The sequence below is a fragment of the Phyllostomus hastatus genome, unplaced genomic scaffold (genome assembly GCF_019186645.2).
Source record: "Phyllostomus hastatus isolate PE091 unplaced genomic scaffold, TTU_PhHast_1.1 phas_scaffold_78, whole genome shotgun sequence".
NCBI lineage: Eukaryota > Metazoa > Chordata > Mammalia > Chiroptera > Phyllostomidae > Phyllostomus > Phyllostomus hastatus.
The window spans coordinates 113086007-113103081 of NW_025334041.1; the positions used below are offsets into that span (position 1 = coordinate 113086007).

The 17075-nt window shown below is 44.1% G+C and overlaps 1 protein-coding gene across 1 annotated transcript in view; it reads right to left on the bottom strand.

The window, feature by feature from the left end:
- The window catches only part of CRIM1 (cysteine rich transmembrane BMP regulator 1), a 180504-nt gene that overhangs the window by 98706 nt on the left and 64723 nt on the right, over positions 1-17075 (bottom strand). Inside the window, exon 3 of the mRNA XM_045826977.1 lies at positions 226-468. Within this exon, the coding sequence (XP_045682933.1) occupies positions 226-468 (243 nt within the window). The remainder of the gene's footprint in view (positions 1-225; positions 469-17075) is intronic.

The window sequence follows — 17075 nt, forward strand, 5'->3', positions numbered from 1 at the left end:
GAGACACGGTCCCTCTCTGAAGGTGCTTCTGTGCCAGTGAATTATTTCTCCGGTTGTCTGGCTGGAAGGCCAGAAGTCAGGCTGCCTTTAGCCCAAAGTGGCAGGCAGGCTGTGCGCTGATGAGGATGCCCATCTTCATGTGGAAGGGGAGACCCCGGCTGGGCAGAGGGCCTGCGACCCTCTGGTGCGGAGGGACGAGACTGCTGAGACGAGGCTAATGCATACCTGGTTTGCACTCATAGAGGTCACAACACTCTCCCGGCTTCCCTGAGGCCTTCGACACGAGGATGTTCAGGTATCCTGGCTGGCAGACTTTGCGCAGACAGCCCGCAGGGTCGCACACGCAGCGGCTGGGCAAGGGGCAGCACTCCCCGGGAGGAGCGTAGCCCTCGATGAGGACGGAGTCTTCAGGGCAGCGTGGAGAGAACTGGACTTCACAGCGGGCCTTGGAGCAATCTGGCTTCTCTTCTAAATGGGAGAGAGAAAATTTAGCGCATGCGGGAAGCTGTGGGGCGCTTTCCACAGAAGCACAGGCAGTCCTAATGGTCTATTTACTAACCCAAGGAGGACGAGGGAGAAGGAAATCTGGCGAAAGCCCTGACACTCAGCTTAGCTGACCATGGAAGTCTCTTCTGAGATCTTCTCACGACACCAACATGGGAAGCTGAAGTGGGCTTTGTCTCCGCTTCTCACTTCTGTTGAATAATCAATGTCAAATGCATCGACCAGAATGAAGAACAGCCAAGAGAAGATGCCCACATGATCTGGAGAAGCTGAAAACCGGACTCAACCACTGACTGAGAGATTTCTGAATTTAAAAGGAATTTTGAGGGATGTTCTTTGAAAAGAGTGCACTCTTAAACACCAAAATAGACCCACAAATAAGTCATGGCTGCCTCAGGGACTGGAGACAAGGTACATGATAATAATCAGCATGGAAGAGCTCGACTTTCCCAGCTCTGAACTGTGAGGAGAGGAACTTAGTAAGATTCTGTAATTCTGTGATGTGGGGTCTCAACAATGAGGCGGATGATGAGCCACATTCCCCTGTAATCTGTCTGAATGACAGCTGGTATGTTTCTGTCTCTAGCAGAGATCCATCAAATGTACCTCCTTCTCTTTTCTCTAGTGTGATGTAATTGATCGACGGTTGCACCTCAATTTTAGAAATGAAAATAAACCAAGCCAAGCCCTAGCTTCTGGAGCCCTCATCCACACCTCAAGAGAAACACCCCCCTGCCCCGCCCGGGTGAAAACAGGGCCGTGGAGTACTGGGGTACGTTACCATACGCGTTGTCTTTCCTATTGCAAAGCCCACACAGAATCACAAAGCAGGGTCAGACTTAGTGTACAGTTTTCTCAATGAAAAATTTTCATTGATTTTATAAATAAAGAACCTGAAGCCCAGGAGTTCAAGTGATACGCCTAAGGTCAGTGGTAAAACTAAAGCAAGAATCCAGGCCTCCTCATTTCCAGTTCACTTAGAGCTTTTTGTTACAAAAGTAGATCTATTTCCAAAACCAAGTGTTCCTCGGGTTGTTTTCTACCTTAAGTGTTGTGTCTTTCATTTTCCTGCCCATCTTCGTTGTCTAACTACTTCTCATCTAATCAAAACATAGTATAGGGAACTCTTCATACTCACAGTTCTGGTAAACTCACTGAAAAAGACTTAACGAGTGCCTGCTCTGCTGTGCCAGCAGCTTGGGATACAGCATAAAGAGGAGAAACATAGATCCCTGACCTCAAGGAGTTGACAGTGCTGCCCTGGCTGGTGTGGCTCAGTGGACTGAGTGCCGGCCTGTGAACTGAAAGGTCGTTGGTTTGATTCCCAGTCAGAGCACATGACTGGGTTGTGGGCCACATCCCTGGTTGGGGGTGCACGGGAGGCAACCAACTGATATTTCTCTACACATCGATGTTTTCCTCTCTTCCTCCCTCCCTTCCCCTCTCTCTGAAAATAAATAAAGGCAATTTTTTAAAAAGTTGACAATGCAGTGGAGGGTGATAGGAAGTAAACAATACACATTAGAAATAAGCACACTATGTAGAGAGCAGAGGGTGATAAGTGCAATAGAACAGAGCAAGGGGGAATGGGAAGGCACAAAAGAGGGGGCAGTCGCAATTTGGCGAGAACAGGCATCACTGGAAAGCTGAATCTGAACAAGGACTTGAAGGAGTGAGGGGTGGGCCGTGGAGATGGCAGGGAGAAGAGAGCATCCTGCAGAGGGACAGCATACCCCTGTGTGTCCCAGGGCCGGCAAGGGGGCCAGTGTGGCAAGTGCTCTGAGAAGAACAGTAAAGAGAAAATTCTACCTGTGGATACACGGTCAGTGTGGGCAAGACACAGCAAAAAGCTGAGAAGGAGAGAGTGAATCTGGCCTGTGCGGGGACTGACGGAGACGGAGTCTGTAAACTACACTCAGTAGACAGGTATCTGCCTAACACAAACACATGGTCTCATAATTAATAAGAGCTCTGTGATTTTTAACTGCAAATAGCATTAATTCCTACTCCTGCTAATGGGCTGTAATTAACTTATTCTGTATCACATTTTATTACGTTCTCATTATGCGAAGTATTTGGCAAGTATAATCACTTTTCAAACATGTGCATCAATAAAACATGTTTTCATTAATACCCAGCGTATTTGTCCTCCCCGGTTCCCTTGCTGCTTGTGTTTGCTCGAACGATCCCAGCATTGTCACCTGTTGACGCGTGTTTTACAGGCAGGGCCTTAAGAGGTTTGTTTACTTCTTAAGAACTGCCTTTGTAATACGCTGTTGCAAAACCACACTGGAAAAAGGCTTAAGAATGTTAAAAATGAAAATTAAGTCTTAAATGCTTTTGCAACTTTTGTCAGGATGATCATATTGGCCTTCCCTTTAATTACCTAATGTGCTCAACTAGTAGGTTTTAAACCATCCTGTCTTCTTAAAATAAACCTGTTTCGAAAGATCCAGCTGGACCTGACTTTTGAAAGTTAAAACAACTTTAAATTTATAAGCTTGAGTAATATTAACCTGTAACTCTCCCCTTTTTGCGTGCAGTGACCTCACCCAGTCTTATTTTCAGAGTTACGCTAACTTTGTCAATGAGCTGTTTCACTCTCTACCTCCTTCTCTGCTGTATAAACAGTTTAAATACAGGAATGATCTCTTTTTTAATTTGCTTTTTTGATGAATGTATATTTTCCTTTTTTAAAAAAGAATTTATTTATTTACTTTTAGGAGAGGGGAAGGGGAGGGAAGGAGAAAGAGGAGAGAAACATCAATGTGTGGTTACCTCTTAAGCACTCGCTGCTGGGAACTTGGCCCAGAACCCAGGCATGTGCCCTGCCTGGGAATTGAACCAGCAACTCTTTGGTTCACAGGCCCAAGCTCAATCCAGTGAGCTACACCAACCAGGGCAGGAATTAGCTCTTCTTTGAATCTCAACTCAGTGGTTCTTTCTTTCTTTCTTTTTTTTTTAAGGAAGAAGGGACAGATTTCTTCTTTGGTTATTAGATTATCCTGGTGCTCTACCTCTTTTAGAATCATCTGTACTAACATATTTTAGTATGAAGTTCTATGGAATTCATCTAGATTTTCAAATTCATTTAGGGCTATATTGACCAAGCTTTCTTTTTTTGCAGTTCATGGATTCTTTTGAGCATTTGAATTTTCTTCCTTCTTTGTCTTTCTAATTATTTTATTGATTTTTTCTCTAGTGTCTTAAGATTAATGCTAAGTTTGCTTCTATTTTCTTAGAAATGCTACAATTTTAATTATGGTTTTAATACTTTAGCCAATTATTGCTTTGGTTACATTCTAATGTTTGAAATACATTACTCTCAGTATAATTCACTTCTAAATAATCTATAATTTTGGTTTCCTCTTTAATAAAGACTTTCTAGAAGAATGTTATTGAATTTCTGCACAGGTAGATTTTTGTTGGCTTTCCTTTTGATTTTTAACTTATAGTTTTATTGTCTTGTTGCCAGAGAATGTAGGTTATACAATTTTCTACTTCTGTGAATTTGTTGAGTTTTTTCAATGTTTTTGGTTTTTTGGAATGTGTGGCCTATGGCCAACTTTAAAATACACAGATATCTGAAAAAAACATGTTCCCTGTTTTTTGGATACAAACTTATAGACACTTATCAAATCAAGCTTTTTATGACATCCAGATCATCTGTATCTTTCATTTTTAATCTAATTTCCAAGAAGGATCTACAGGAATCTCCCACAAATGAATCCATAACTTCTCCTCATATTTCTAAGTTTTTACTTTAAATTTTCAAGACTGTGTTGCTGATTTCATGACAGTCAGGCCTAAGATTCAAGCCTGTTAATAATGACTTGGCCAACTATAAAATAATGCTTTAAAGGAATTTAGATTTCTAAGATCTCTGTCTTTCTTTTCATTTTGTGTTAACTTTCTTAGCTTTATTCTTCTCTTCTTTCAACCCTCTGTTCACCGTTCAGTAGATTATCCAGAACACTTACTCACCCAGCATCCTTCCCTTCCTCTCACCAGTCAGCCAGCCTGTCACTCAAGCTCAACTGTGGTTACCATAGCACCAGGAATTGTTTTTCTGTTACCTTCCTTCTCAGCTTGTTTCTAAATAAGTCCTGCAGTAGATTTCATTTAGCCATCTATGTCTCTATTTCATCCCTCTTCCATGAGAAATTGAGAGTACTACAGCTACACCATGCCTCTCTCACCACTCAGAAGACTTTCCTGACACTACCTCTGAAGTTTTAATTTTATCCATGTGAAAAGCAGCCTCTCCTGACTCTTTTCCTATGGTGCCTAACAGATCTATGTATAACACTTAAGTTAATTAACAAGCTTTTTAGTCTGGTTGCCCTGGCAACAACACTTTGCAACTGGAATCTTTAATAATAATAATAAAAAAAAAATCAACAAAATCTGCCCCTGATATACCAAGACTAAAGTGACAATATCATTTACAACAGAGGTAATTAGGGGAAAATAAGCTGGTTTTATCATTTGAATAATCTTCCTGTAAGAGGTTAGCCCTTAAAATATTGACAGGGTCATCCAGTATTAACTACAGTGATAATGGAGAGTTTGTAACAATCCTTGCCACCTTAACCAGTGTGACTACATGTTGGCCAGTTGTAGACCTCCAGGCCCATATGTCAACAGGCAAAGTACATCACGGTTTACGTAACAAATGCATTCCAGAGTATTCTGTTTAAACACAGGTTTAAATACAACCGAAATCAAATGAAAAATTATTAGATGGGAGGAGAAGAGAAAAATTATATTGCTAGATTCTTATTATATCTTAGTGTTTAAAGAATCCCACATATCTGCCACTAAGCCTTCCTGTTTCAAAATCTCTAAAAATGACAACTGATACACTGCATACTTATTCCTGGGAAACAGGCAGCATAAATGGACTGGTACAATTCAGACAGACAACTACAACAGCGGTGCTGCCGGTACTCAGTCCTTCGCCCCCCCCCCCGCCCCCCTCCCCCCAGGAAGCCAGGATCACTGAGACAATAGGTATTTCAAGGGACCCCAATTTGATGAAACCCAGTATCACAGAATTCAGCAGGTAGAACAAGACTAAAGAGGGGACAAGTCTGCAATCACCATGTTCCCTGAACCTCACTCTGGTAATCTCCCTCCTTTACAATCTCATTTCTTTATAATCTGAAGTCCCCAAGTCGCTATGGCATCAGCTCTGGGTGGCACAGGGACCACTCGGTGGTCCTGGGAGACAAATCTCCTCGTGGTACCAGCTGAGGTGCAATCTGTGAAGTACTCTCCAATCCTATCACTTATTCATTCAACAAATATTTGCTGAATGGCTTCCATGTGCCGGGGTTGCAGGGCTTAGGACAGGAAATGAAACAAAGTCCTGGCTTTCCTGGATTCACAATTCCAGGGGAGTTAGACTAAACAAAGAGCCACACAGTACAATGCCAGGTGGCGGTAAACGTTGTGGAGCAGAACCAGCGATGGGGTTGGACTACATTAGCCAGGTGGGTGAGGGCAGGTCTCTCTGATGATATTACACCTGAGCAGAGTCCTGAATAAAAGGATAAGGTATGCAAATAACAAGGCAGGAGTGTCCTAGATGCAGAGAGCAGCAAGAATAAAGCTGTTAAGGCAACTCCAGCCAATGTGGCTCAGTTAGTGGGAGTGTCATTCCATTAACCAAAGGGTTGTGGGTTCAACTCCTGGTCAGGGCACATGCTTGGGTTGTGGGTTTGTTTCCTGGTCTGGGCGCATATGATCAATCCCCAGTCTGAGCACATTCAAGAGGCAACCAACCAATGCTTCTCTATTGCATTGATGTTTCTCTCACTCCCTTCCTTTCTCCCTTTCTAAAAGTAATGAAAAAAAAATACCCTCAGGTGAGGATTTAAAAAAAAAAGGTGTTATGGCAAGAATGAGCCTACTTTCCAAGTGCAAAAATACACCTTGTGACTATGAAGGAGACATCTAAACTAGTATAATTCACCAGTAAAAAATACTGATGTACACAAGATAAATATTTTCTTTAAATTTTATTTTAATTATTGTTCAAGTACAGTTTTCTGTCCTTGACTCCCATCCCAGCCCACCCACCCAACACAAGAAAAATATTTTGATGGATGTCTCTTATTAAGGATACAATTCTCACAATCATGCCAGAGAAAGAAATGAAAGCCATCTCTACTAATTGGGCACCTTCTCTGTCTGAGGCTTCATGCCTCTACTCGTTGTCACACCCCTCTGCACTCCCATGTGCAGAGATGACATCTACTTGGCAGATCAGGAGACAGTCACAGAGGAGCTAAGAAACTTGGCCAGGTCACAATGCAAGTGGCAGAGCCTCCGCAGCCCACACGTTTCCCACCACGTCCGCAACGCTGAATGCAAAAGGAACTTCAACCTTCCCAGTCAGCTTTCCTGGAATTTCTAGCGTTAGTCAGTCAGTGGCTACAGTTTGGCTCACATATATCAACAGAATGCAAAATTAATTCACACAGAAAAAAAAGAGGTTCAGGGTCGACGGTGTGTCCCCCCTCTTTCTGGTTGGCCAATCTCATTTCTGCTTGGCCTTACAGACATCACATGACAAACAGAGACGTTTTCTTGTACCCGGGATTATTTTGTTCCCAAAACCTCTGTTATGAATGCAAGGCCTATGTCATCCCTGCATTTTTAAATTTAGAGGCTGACTCCTTTAAAGTTACACTGTGAATTCCTTTCATTCACATTCCATGATTTTATCATAACCTTTTTTGGCAAGCTTCGCAGTGAAGACTTGTTCCACACAATCATAACCCCGAGGGGAAAAATTAGGCTTGTTGATACAGTCCCAGAAATATTTCATAATTTCAGCTCGTTCAGAAACACCAGCTGTACTTTCCCAGCATTTTCTTTTTCTCTGATTTTAGGCTTTAACCGGGATGGAATCTACACAGAGCCTTTCCTTGGTGGTTTGTTAAAGATGCCATAGGAAATTGTTTTCAATGCCTAACAAAGTCAGTTTGCATCCTAGAATATAAATTAGCCAAACAGAGAGAAAAAAATGAAATGATCTATAAAACTGCAGCATGTGATACTTTAATGGTTCTCAGTGCTGGCTGGGCATCAGAATCACTTACAGAGCTTTTAAGAATACTACTGCCTGGATCCCACCTTCATTCAAATCAGAGTACTTAGGGGAGGAGCCTGGGGATTAGTATTTGGTGCCCTAGCTTCCTGGGTGATTCTACTGTGTGATCAGGGCTGAGAATCCCTGCGTTACTCCTCCAAGCAAACTGGGAATCTGTACAATGAAGTTCCCTGTCAACAGAGCTTTGCCAAGCTCAAAGGGCTACTGGCCAAATGCCAAAGCAGCACTGAGCCCTCCAGCTCTCTGCCTGCCACCCAGGGGTCCATGCTGTGCGCTGAGTCCCACAGTACCTCTAGGAATGCCCCAGGCCACAATCTTTTCTATGTAGGATGTTCCTGGACTGGGTTGGAAATGATGCTTTAGATTACTGCTTTTCTACCCAAGGATGGCCTCTGGACCAACAGCATCGGCACCACCTGAGAGCTGGCTAGAGCTGCAGACTTAGACCCCTGCGCCAGATCTACCAAATCAGAACCTGCAGTTTAGTTTAGCAAGACTCCCACGTGATTGAGCTGTATTGTCAAGTTTGAGAGGAACTGCCTCTAGAATGGTGTTTCTCAAACAGTGGGCTATGGACCAGTGCTTGAGCATTTCCTGGGCACTTGCTAGAAATGCAAGTGCTAAGCCCCCACATCAGCCCTGCAGAATTAGCAACTCTGGGGCGATGTCCAACGATCTGAACAACCCCCCATGTAATTGGTATGTATGCCACAGTTAGAGAACCACAGTGCTAGAATAATGATTCTCAAACCTGGCAGCATATTCGAACTCCCTGGGGAACTCGAACAATGTGGAAACTCAGAGTACACCTCATGCCAGTGCGATCAGAATTGCTGGAAGTGGGACCCTGGTGTCAGTATTCTTAAAAGGCCCTCCAAGGACACCAAAGTGCATGCAGATCAGGCTGATTTCACCGTTCCAGGCACCCGTTCCCCCAACCCTCCACACTCCCAGGGGACTGAAGCAGTCCCAGGGGACTGCTTTAATTCTTAGCAAATTTGAATCAGCAGGCTCTCTGGAACCTTCTTGGACAAGGTCAGAGCTTCCTGGGAGGAGTAAAAAGAGCTGAGAGAGGTTAAAGGCACACCTTGGCGGTAGGTGGTGGGGAGTAAGGAGTGTCAGACTCCAAATGTGTGTGTATGCATCCTACTGAATCTCAAATCACACTTTATGAAAATTCATTAGGATTTTGAGCCAGAGACATTTTATTTCATTACCTGCTAATTCACACCAGGAACATGTGTTCAATTTACTCCCAGAGGGATTTTCCATTCTAATAATGACATTTCTGCATTCACAGAGAGCAACCAATTTTCAAAATCCAACCATGTTCAGAAATCTGGCAACGAAATCAGGCCAAGGGATGGTTTGGATAAATGCACAAAGAAGTGAAGACTGACTTCAAAAAGATGATTTTTACCTAACAAACTACAGCCTTCTCTGAATACCTGTCCCCTCCTCCCCACTTTTTTTTTGCCACAAAAAAAAACACAAGTCCACAAAAAGAGGAACGAAAAGTATGAGGGAATGGGACAGATGACTAATGAGGAAAAACTTCAATGAACGAAATGTGTGTAGTCAGTTCAGCAACATCTTTAAGAGGAATCTTCAGAACAGCTTGAAAATGTCATAAAGGCATAAACACTGGGAACGAGGCACTCCCCAGGGTGGTGTCGAAACGGAAGGCAGCATCCACCGAAGAACACAAACAAAGCCTCTATTTTGTTGAGTGATTCTCAGACTCTGGGTGGGTCCCTTTTCCGCCCCTGAGGAAGGGATGCTCTAACTTGCTTCTGCCATTGTGGGATGATGACATTGATTAGAACAAACATTACACAATGCCAGATTTTAAAGAGGTGAGGATGGAGGGCCTGGGCTTCTTCACCTGCACGTTGAGGGGCTGGAACTGGTGGAGAGTTTCTACAAACTCCTTCCTCCAGCCAGAAGCTCAAGCCCTCTCTCTCTGTGTGCAGTCAGGCTGCAGGGATTCCCGAGCCCTTAGGAAGACGGGCCAACGATTGTTTAATTAAAGGAGAAGCTAGTCCTTCTCTTTTAAAACTCCAATACTTGCTAATGCTGTAGAGTTACAGTAGCACAGAAGAAAATGTGATCTTCTATGATTTTGAAAAACAAGGGACAGTTAAACCAAGGCTATTAATTGTCAGTAACATTGTCAAAATATTCCCGAGTCCCTAAGGCAGTACAGGAATTTCCAGTCTTTAGAAGGACTCCAAAGAATGTTACACGCTGACCTGAGGTCTTCAGAGGTTCCTGAAAGTGACTACACTTATGCTTTGAAGATGATACACCAAGAAGAGAGAGCGAGTGCTGCACAGCATGAATGTAGGACAGGCAGAAAATACTGTAGACAACAGCACCCACGAATAAAGAACAACAGGCTGTTGCACTGATCAGCCGGTAGTTCTCACCAGGGTTTGTACACTCTGCGGGGGGAGGGATGGACCATATATGGATAGAAAGTAGAAGACTTTTGAGAGACTATTTTGCCCATTTACTTTTTCTTTCTCTTCCTTCTTTTCAAATTTGTTTTACTGAAGATAAACCACTACTTTTTTGTACCATTTATTTGTCATTTAACAAAGGTCACCTTTCAGCTAACTTTACCTTTTAAATGAGAGTCAGTATAGCTACTGGTTGAATGCAAAGGTTTGAGAGCCAGAAAGAACTATGGTCAAATCTTAGCTTTTTACAGCTAGCTGGGTGATCTTGGGCAAGATTCGTAACTTCTCTGTGTCAGTTTCCTCAGGGTTGTTAATGAGAATTAAGTGAAATAAGTAGATACTGAAGGTAGTACTGTGCCTGGCATATCTAAGTGCCCAAGAGATTCTTCATCATCATCATCACCACCACCACCATCATTAGTTATTAGAAGTCTAGGCTTGGAGTCAGACCTCAGAATACTCATATCTTTGCATTAAGCAGGGCATAAAAGTACTTATTCTACAGGATTGTTTTGGAGGTTAAGAGAAAACACATATTCTTTGATATTACAACATGTGGTATTTATGTAGCACATAAAATATTACATTAGAAAAATAGAATATTTCATATATTTTATATGCCTATATAGGGTGGGCAAACATAGGTTTACAGTTATGAGTATGCAAAGACAGTTTATTTTTGTATTATTATTTTTCATTGTATTATTTTCAACTGTAAACCTACATTTGCCTACCCGCGTGTGTGCATGTATGCACAGACAACACACACCTGCACACATGGAGGGCACTCTAGACCTTCAGATTCACTCACTTCTCCCTCTCAGTTCATTTTAAACCCAATACCCAACATAATGCACAGATGAGCTCATTACATGTTTGCTGTTGCTGATAAAGGTGGAGTTGATTATGAAACACACACACATATGATATACACCCCCCCCCCCCCGAGTCATCTTAGCCTGCCAAAGTTTTCAAGTGCTGTTTCTCTGTCAGCCTCCATTACTTTCTTCGTTCCTTGTTTTAAAGGCTAGATACTGAGAGAGCAGTCTTCGCTCTGTCCAGACACAAGGAAGAAAGCCGCCTTATACAGGTAGTTCTCCCCGGAGATTCTTCCGCAGCTATTTCTGCATTCAAGATGTGGTAATGGGCCCGGCTGACAAAGTTATCACACTGACCAGATGGCACCTGACAGTAAGGAGTGACTCCCAAAACAAAACAAAGGCATCCTGATGTTCAGACCTACCCAGTGCAGGTCTTCCCTGGGGGAAAGGACTACTTCACTGCTGAGCTCCTTGCAGAACTGCCTCATTCTCTCCTTGGGACTCTTTCCCTGAAGGCCTCCTTAACCCTCTGACCCGTCCTTCAGCTCCAGCACCAACTGCCTAATCAGCCTCGCCCAGGGCCAAGCCCCTGAAAGGGCCCTGGGTTTCTATGCCTTCTTTGTATTCTTTGTGTACCCACGGCATGAACCTTCATCCTCTGCGGACCAACGAGAGGGCACCTGGAGACTACAAATATGCAAGCTGCAGCTGAGCAAAGGGACGTGTTTATTTTCCACCCTGAACTACAACTTGACCTACGGCAAAAACAAAAATACTGCAATGTGTATTTTTTTCCCAGCAATGATAATTATAGTACTCCAAACATGTTTCAAACTTCAGCTACCAAAATGGAAAAAGCATTTCAGAAAATAATTTATTAAATAGGCATTTATATTCTTGGTAGCCCTTACATGGAAATTCTACCTTTCTTCCCCCCTTCTTAGCCATTAAAGGGCTTGGCTCCTGGCTCCAAACACTCTTCCAGGATGAGGTGGGGTTCGGCCCACAGAGCTGAGAGGTAGACGACTAAATAAAGAGCCCTTCCCCATCCTCACCGTCATCAAGGGTTTTAGCTCCCTTTTCCACTTCAAAAATACAGTGAGGTAAGAATCCTAGGGTATCTGAGGGATGACATAAAGGCACTTCTGCACACCTGGCTGATGACAGGCCTGAGCCAGAAGCAGGAGGCCAGATGCCTCCTGGTACCGAACACAGGAGGGAGAGTATCTGCAGTGTCTGGGCTCCTTTCAGGGGCATCACGCAAATTGCAGCTCGTTTTCACTCCTGCTCCTGAACAAAATGCTTCCTCACCTCCTTCTCCACCCGGTCCTCTTCTTCCTGCCGAAGTCTGCCTGGATCCAGCACTCTGATCTCCATTCTGTTCTCAAGCTTTCCAACACTCTTTAGATCACTGGTTCTCACCGGAGCGTGCTCGAGGACTTGTTAAGGCACAGGATGCTGAATCTCGCCTCCAGAGCTGCTGACTCAGTTGGTCTGCATTGGGGCCTGCATCTGTGCATTTCTGACAACCTCGCAGGTCACCGATGCTGCTGTCCAGGTACCATGCTTTTGACCACAGCTGTTTGAACATTTTAATCTCATTTTAAGCTCCACCGCCATCTCTCTCCCTCTAGGCAGAGCTGCTTCTATCTGCCTCTGCCTTTGCCTGTCTCTGCCTCTCTTCCTACACGTGTGCGCTGGAGCTAACTCTAGGTATGAGAGGACAGTGACATGCTCGATGAGCCTGACGGGTCTGAACAGCAGCAGTCCCTGCTAATCTCATCCTCTTCTGCATGGAACAGTGCCTGCGTGGAGCTCCCACCTCGGGCCTGAGATGGAATTCCGAGAGTAGCCCACGGAGAGAGTGGCCGACTGTCAGACTCACATGCTAGGCAGCAAGGACAGGTGAGGGCTGCTCCCGAGGCAAACACCTGCTTAGTACTGGGGCTGCTCCCGTACTTCACGGATACAGCTGATGTCCAAATAGTTCCAACGCAACAAGGACATAATGACTCCATAAAGAAGTCTAACAAGCATGAATGAAAGGGGACAAAGTAGTTTCCGACAAACTGATTCTCACACATTCCTACTCCAGTAATTGGGAATTTGTGGTAATTTGGAATGAGAGTGCCATAAATTCTGACTTTATGGGGACTGGGCTCCATAAAGTTGCTAGACTTAAGTTCCTTTTATTGTTTTGCTCCTTAATACCTACTGTGTTGCCCTTGTCCGTGCCGTATCCCACCCAACGAGTGGGAAGGGAGAAAAGTGGAAGGAAAGGGCACAACTATGAAATGGCATAATGTGAAAAGTTACACTATTGATTCTGCTCCCTTCCTACGTCTGGGACTTACTTAGTCACATGGCCATGCTTACCAGCAAGGAATTCTGGGAAATGTAGTTTTTATTCTGAGTGGTCATATCTCCAATTAAAATTTCTATGTATGGGAGAAGAAGGGAATGGACACATGGACATGGGGACAACAAGAAAGCTCCAAATCAGTTTCTTAGGAAAATAAACCATATAAATAAGGGAAATATATTGCCCTTTGAAGAATGAAAGTTAAAGAAGCATTCTGAAGAATCACTTGAAAAACTCAGGTAAGCAGCAATACATGTGTTTCTTACCGAACCTCTACATCAATACGTTAAAAGCACTAGGGAGAGTCTTAACCATTTTGCAGTTGCACAAACACTTAATCATCAACTACTGTGTATGAGACATTGTAGTAAGTTGTATATTTTAATAAAAACAAGGTATCTCTCTCTATACATACTCATATACACACACAGACAGATAAGCCTTAGCCATCAGTGACCTCCATTTTCCATATTTACAAACTTTAAACAGAAAGCCTGGGCTTCTTTTGAAATGTGCTATAACTTACAGCTTTCAACAAATCAGTCTAATCTTTCCTACAAGAAAGCAGAGTAATCAATATGCTTGTTCGCGCATAAAAATGTGGGAATGGTTCTATCTACAAGACTTGTCCAAGGAGGAGTTTTCTTCGTCAGAAATTCTGAGACACAAGGGGAGAAAACGGTGGCTTAGAGAAGGCACATGTCCTGCCCAAGGGTCACTCCCTAATTAATGTTGAGTCGGGGCCAGAAGCCAGATCTCCTGGGGAACCCTACCCTGGTTCCACCAGGACACACGCTCATCGCCCTGACTTTCTCAGTCGTTGGTCTGCAGCCTGTACCTCTCCCTGGTAGTGACTCAGCTCTTTCATCACACTTAAAATTGCTTAGACGCTAGCTTAAAAATCTGATTACAAAGCCCCTTTATCATGAAGTCTGCTAAATATACAAACTAAACTAAACTAAACCAAACCAAACCAAAAGTAACCCATTCTAAATGAAGTGACGAAGAAAGGTCAGAAGAGCAACCTCTGGTCATAGGGCAGCTGTGGTGCTGTCCACCACTCAGGTGCTGACAGGCTCCGACCCACACAGGGCCCAACAAATACGCTGGGAAGGATGGACGGCAGGCCTGCCAGGATGGACTGCAAGGGCAACCTGTGCCCGCAGAGGAGCCTTGGGACTGGGGACCTGGAAAAAGACAGCTCCTGTGGGAGTGCCCTAGGGCCTCATACCTAACCCCCAGGAATTGGACATCTGGCAATTCCAACCAGTCAACTCAGAAGATGGAGCCCAGCCAGAGAAAAGTGGAACCCTAAGGCCAGAGGAGCTGGCAACACTGGACAGGGTCTGTCAGCTTTAGCGATGGGGGAACCTCCTGTGAAAGCTAAATATTGGCTTCCAGGGCCTTGGCCTGGTGTGGTCTTCAGAAGGGCTTCTGAAAAAGCCCTTCATGCTACCACAGTTTCCTCACATTTTAAACAGTGCTTATGGGCTCTTCTTAGGGTGGACTTGACTTCTGTGGGCATCTGCACCCGGTGATGGCGGAAATCCTACTGACAGGTGCAACCGCCAATGTTTAGACTCTGTGCAGACACTGAGGAAGCTTTTGCCTGCCCCATCTTGTCAGGACCCTGGGGAGCCTTTGTCTAGCAAACCAGATGGCCAGCCTTCCCTATTCATTCTCCACTTATTCCTCTTCCTCAAGTACTTCCTGTTGTAAAGTCACAGCTATCCTCATTCCTGGAAAAGCCACTTTTTTTTTAAAGTCAGGGTTGATGGTCGCACTAGCTCTTGTCCACGTTATAATAGAGAGTATAAAAATGTGCCTTCGAAGGGGGAAAGGGAGGCTGCCTATTAGCGGGTCAGATATAAACAAGCTCAGAAAGGTAATCCCACGGGTTTTCTTTAGTGATACAGGGAACTTATGGCTAGCTGGCTGTAAATTTCTAGTTTAAGTATTTTTTTTTTTAAAAAAAACAGATTAAGAAGCCATCCTTTCTCTCTGAGTTACTGTGTTATCTCAAAACCTCAAGCTCTGGGCTGACTATCATCCCAGCTTCAAGTTCTTGGAGATCCCACTGCTCTACTGCGCACCCTGTTCAAAATTTTCTTCCCAGGAGGCTGACGGATCGGATCAGCCAGATATTCTTCTAAAAAGCATAGGCAGTATTGGATGCAAGTGGCTACTGATATATGTTAGACTTTACTTGAGCTTAAAGCTTTAAGCAAGATGAAATTTGAGACATCTCAACTGACCTGCAAGATTAATGGTGTAATTTTAAAAGTCTATTCAGTCACCATAGCATTACTGGGCCTCCTATAAAAAGAGATGGTAATACAGTAGATTAAGCATTTCCACGGGAGAATTCCCCAAGCCTTTGCAAACACTCTAACTGGTGCATCATGCCATGTATTATGGCTGCCCAGAATGTGATTTTCCACGTTGGCCAGTGCACTCGCGGAGGTATTTCTAGGAATCGCTCTTCCTCATTTTTATACTATGCATTTCAGAGATTCGACATACTGCCAAGTGCAGCATACCAGCTTTTTAATTTGTCCCAGATTTCTGTTTTCTGGTAAAGAACCATTATTTCCAGGACCTCTTTACTCCTCTTCACTCTTATCACCAGCCCTAGCAGCTGGCTTTCTTTTAGAAAGCAAAGAGTTTTGACCGGTTCATGGATTCCTACATATGTGATAATGAGCTAAAAACAATTGGGCGGTTGGACTGTCACCAGCTAAGTGATTTGCTCCTTCAAAGGTACTTCACAGCATACCTGATTCAAATTACAAATCACTGCATGCCACAGATCTTCTGGATCACTGTTTCATGAATAATTGAGTTTATGAATGTTAAATCAATAAATCACAAGGGTCAACTATGTTGATTTGAGAAATGGATGTTGCTTAAGTCACGGCTGCTCTTATTTAGAAATAACCTCCGTACCTGACTCTTTCGCCCTCCACCACCCCACCCCCACCCGCCCCGCTCACTTAACAACACACTCAGAAGGCTCCAGCTCTGAGCCTTTGATGGGAATGTTGGGGAAATACAGTTTGTCACCAGGAAGCCTCCACTGGAGTCAGAGGAGGATTTCTGACTTAGTGATTCCAAGGGCACTGCAGGATCTAATTTCCACCTTTCCTCATGTCACCATGAAGTAAACATTAGTGCTGAGTTTGGGGCAGAGAACAGAGCACCAGCCAGCACGACTGGGCACTGCCCCGAACTGTGTCCCGGGCTTGCCACCAACTGCTATGAGACCTTGTGTGATCCCTCTCATCTCTTTGGGCTTCCGTTTCCTCTTCTGCCAATGGAAGGTTAGAATATGACAATTCCTAAGGTTCTTTCCACTCCAAGAAACAGAGAATAGTACAGGGAAAGGTAAACGGCAACACAAAACAGTAATTAAAGAGGTGACCCAATGTACTACGTTAACTAGCAAGTGAGCAGTAGAGAGAAAAACAATAGCAACTTTAAGATTTTATATATTTGTTTTCAAAGAGAGGGGAAGAGAAGGAGAAACAGAGGGAGAGAAACAGCAATGTGTGGTTGCCTCTCGTGTGCCCCCTACTGGGGACCTGGCCTGCAACCCAGGCATGTGTCCTGACTGGGAATCAAACCAGCGATCCTTTGGTTCATAGGCCGGCACTCAATCCACTGAGCCACATCAGCCAGGCAAGATGGTAACCTTAGAGATGGGAACACTGTGTGTGGCTTCATGGAAGAAGCGTCGAGTCTACACCAAAGCCTTGGAATAGGGATGCGATTTAAAGCAGGTGCTGCGAGGAAGCTGGGAGCAGAGA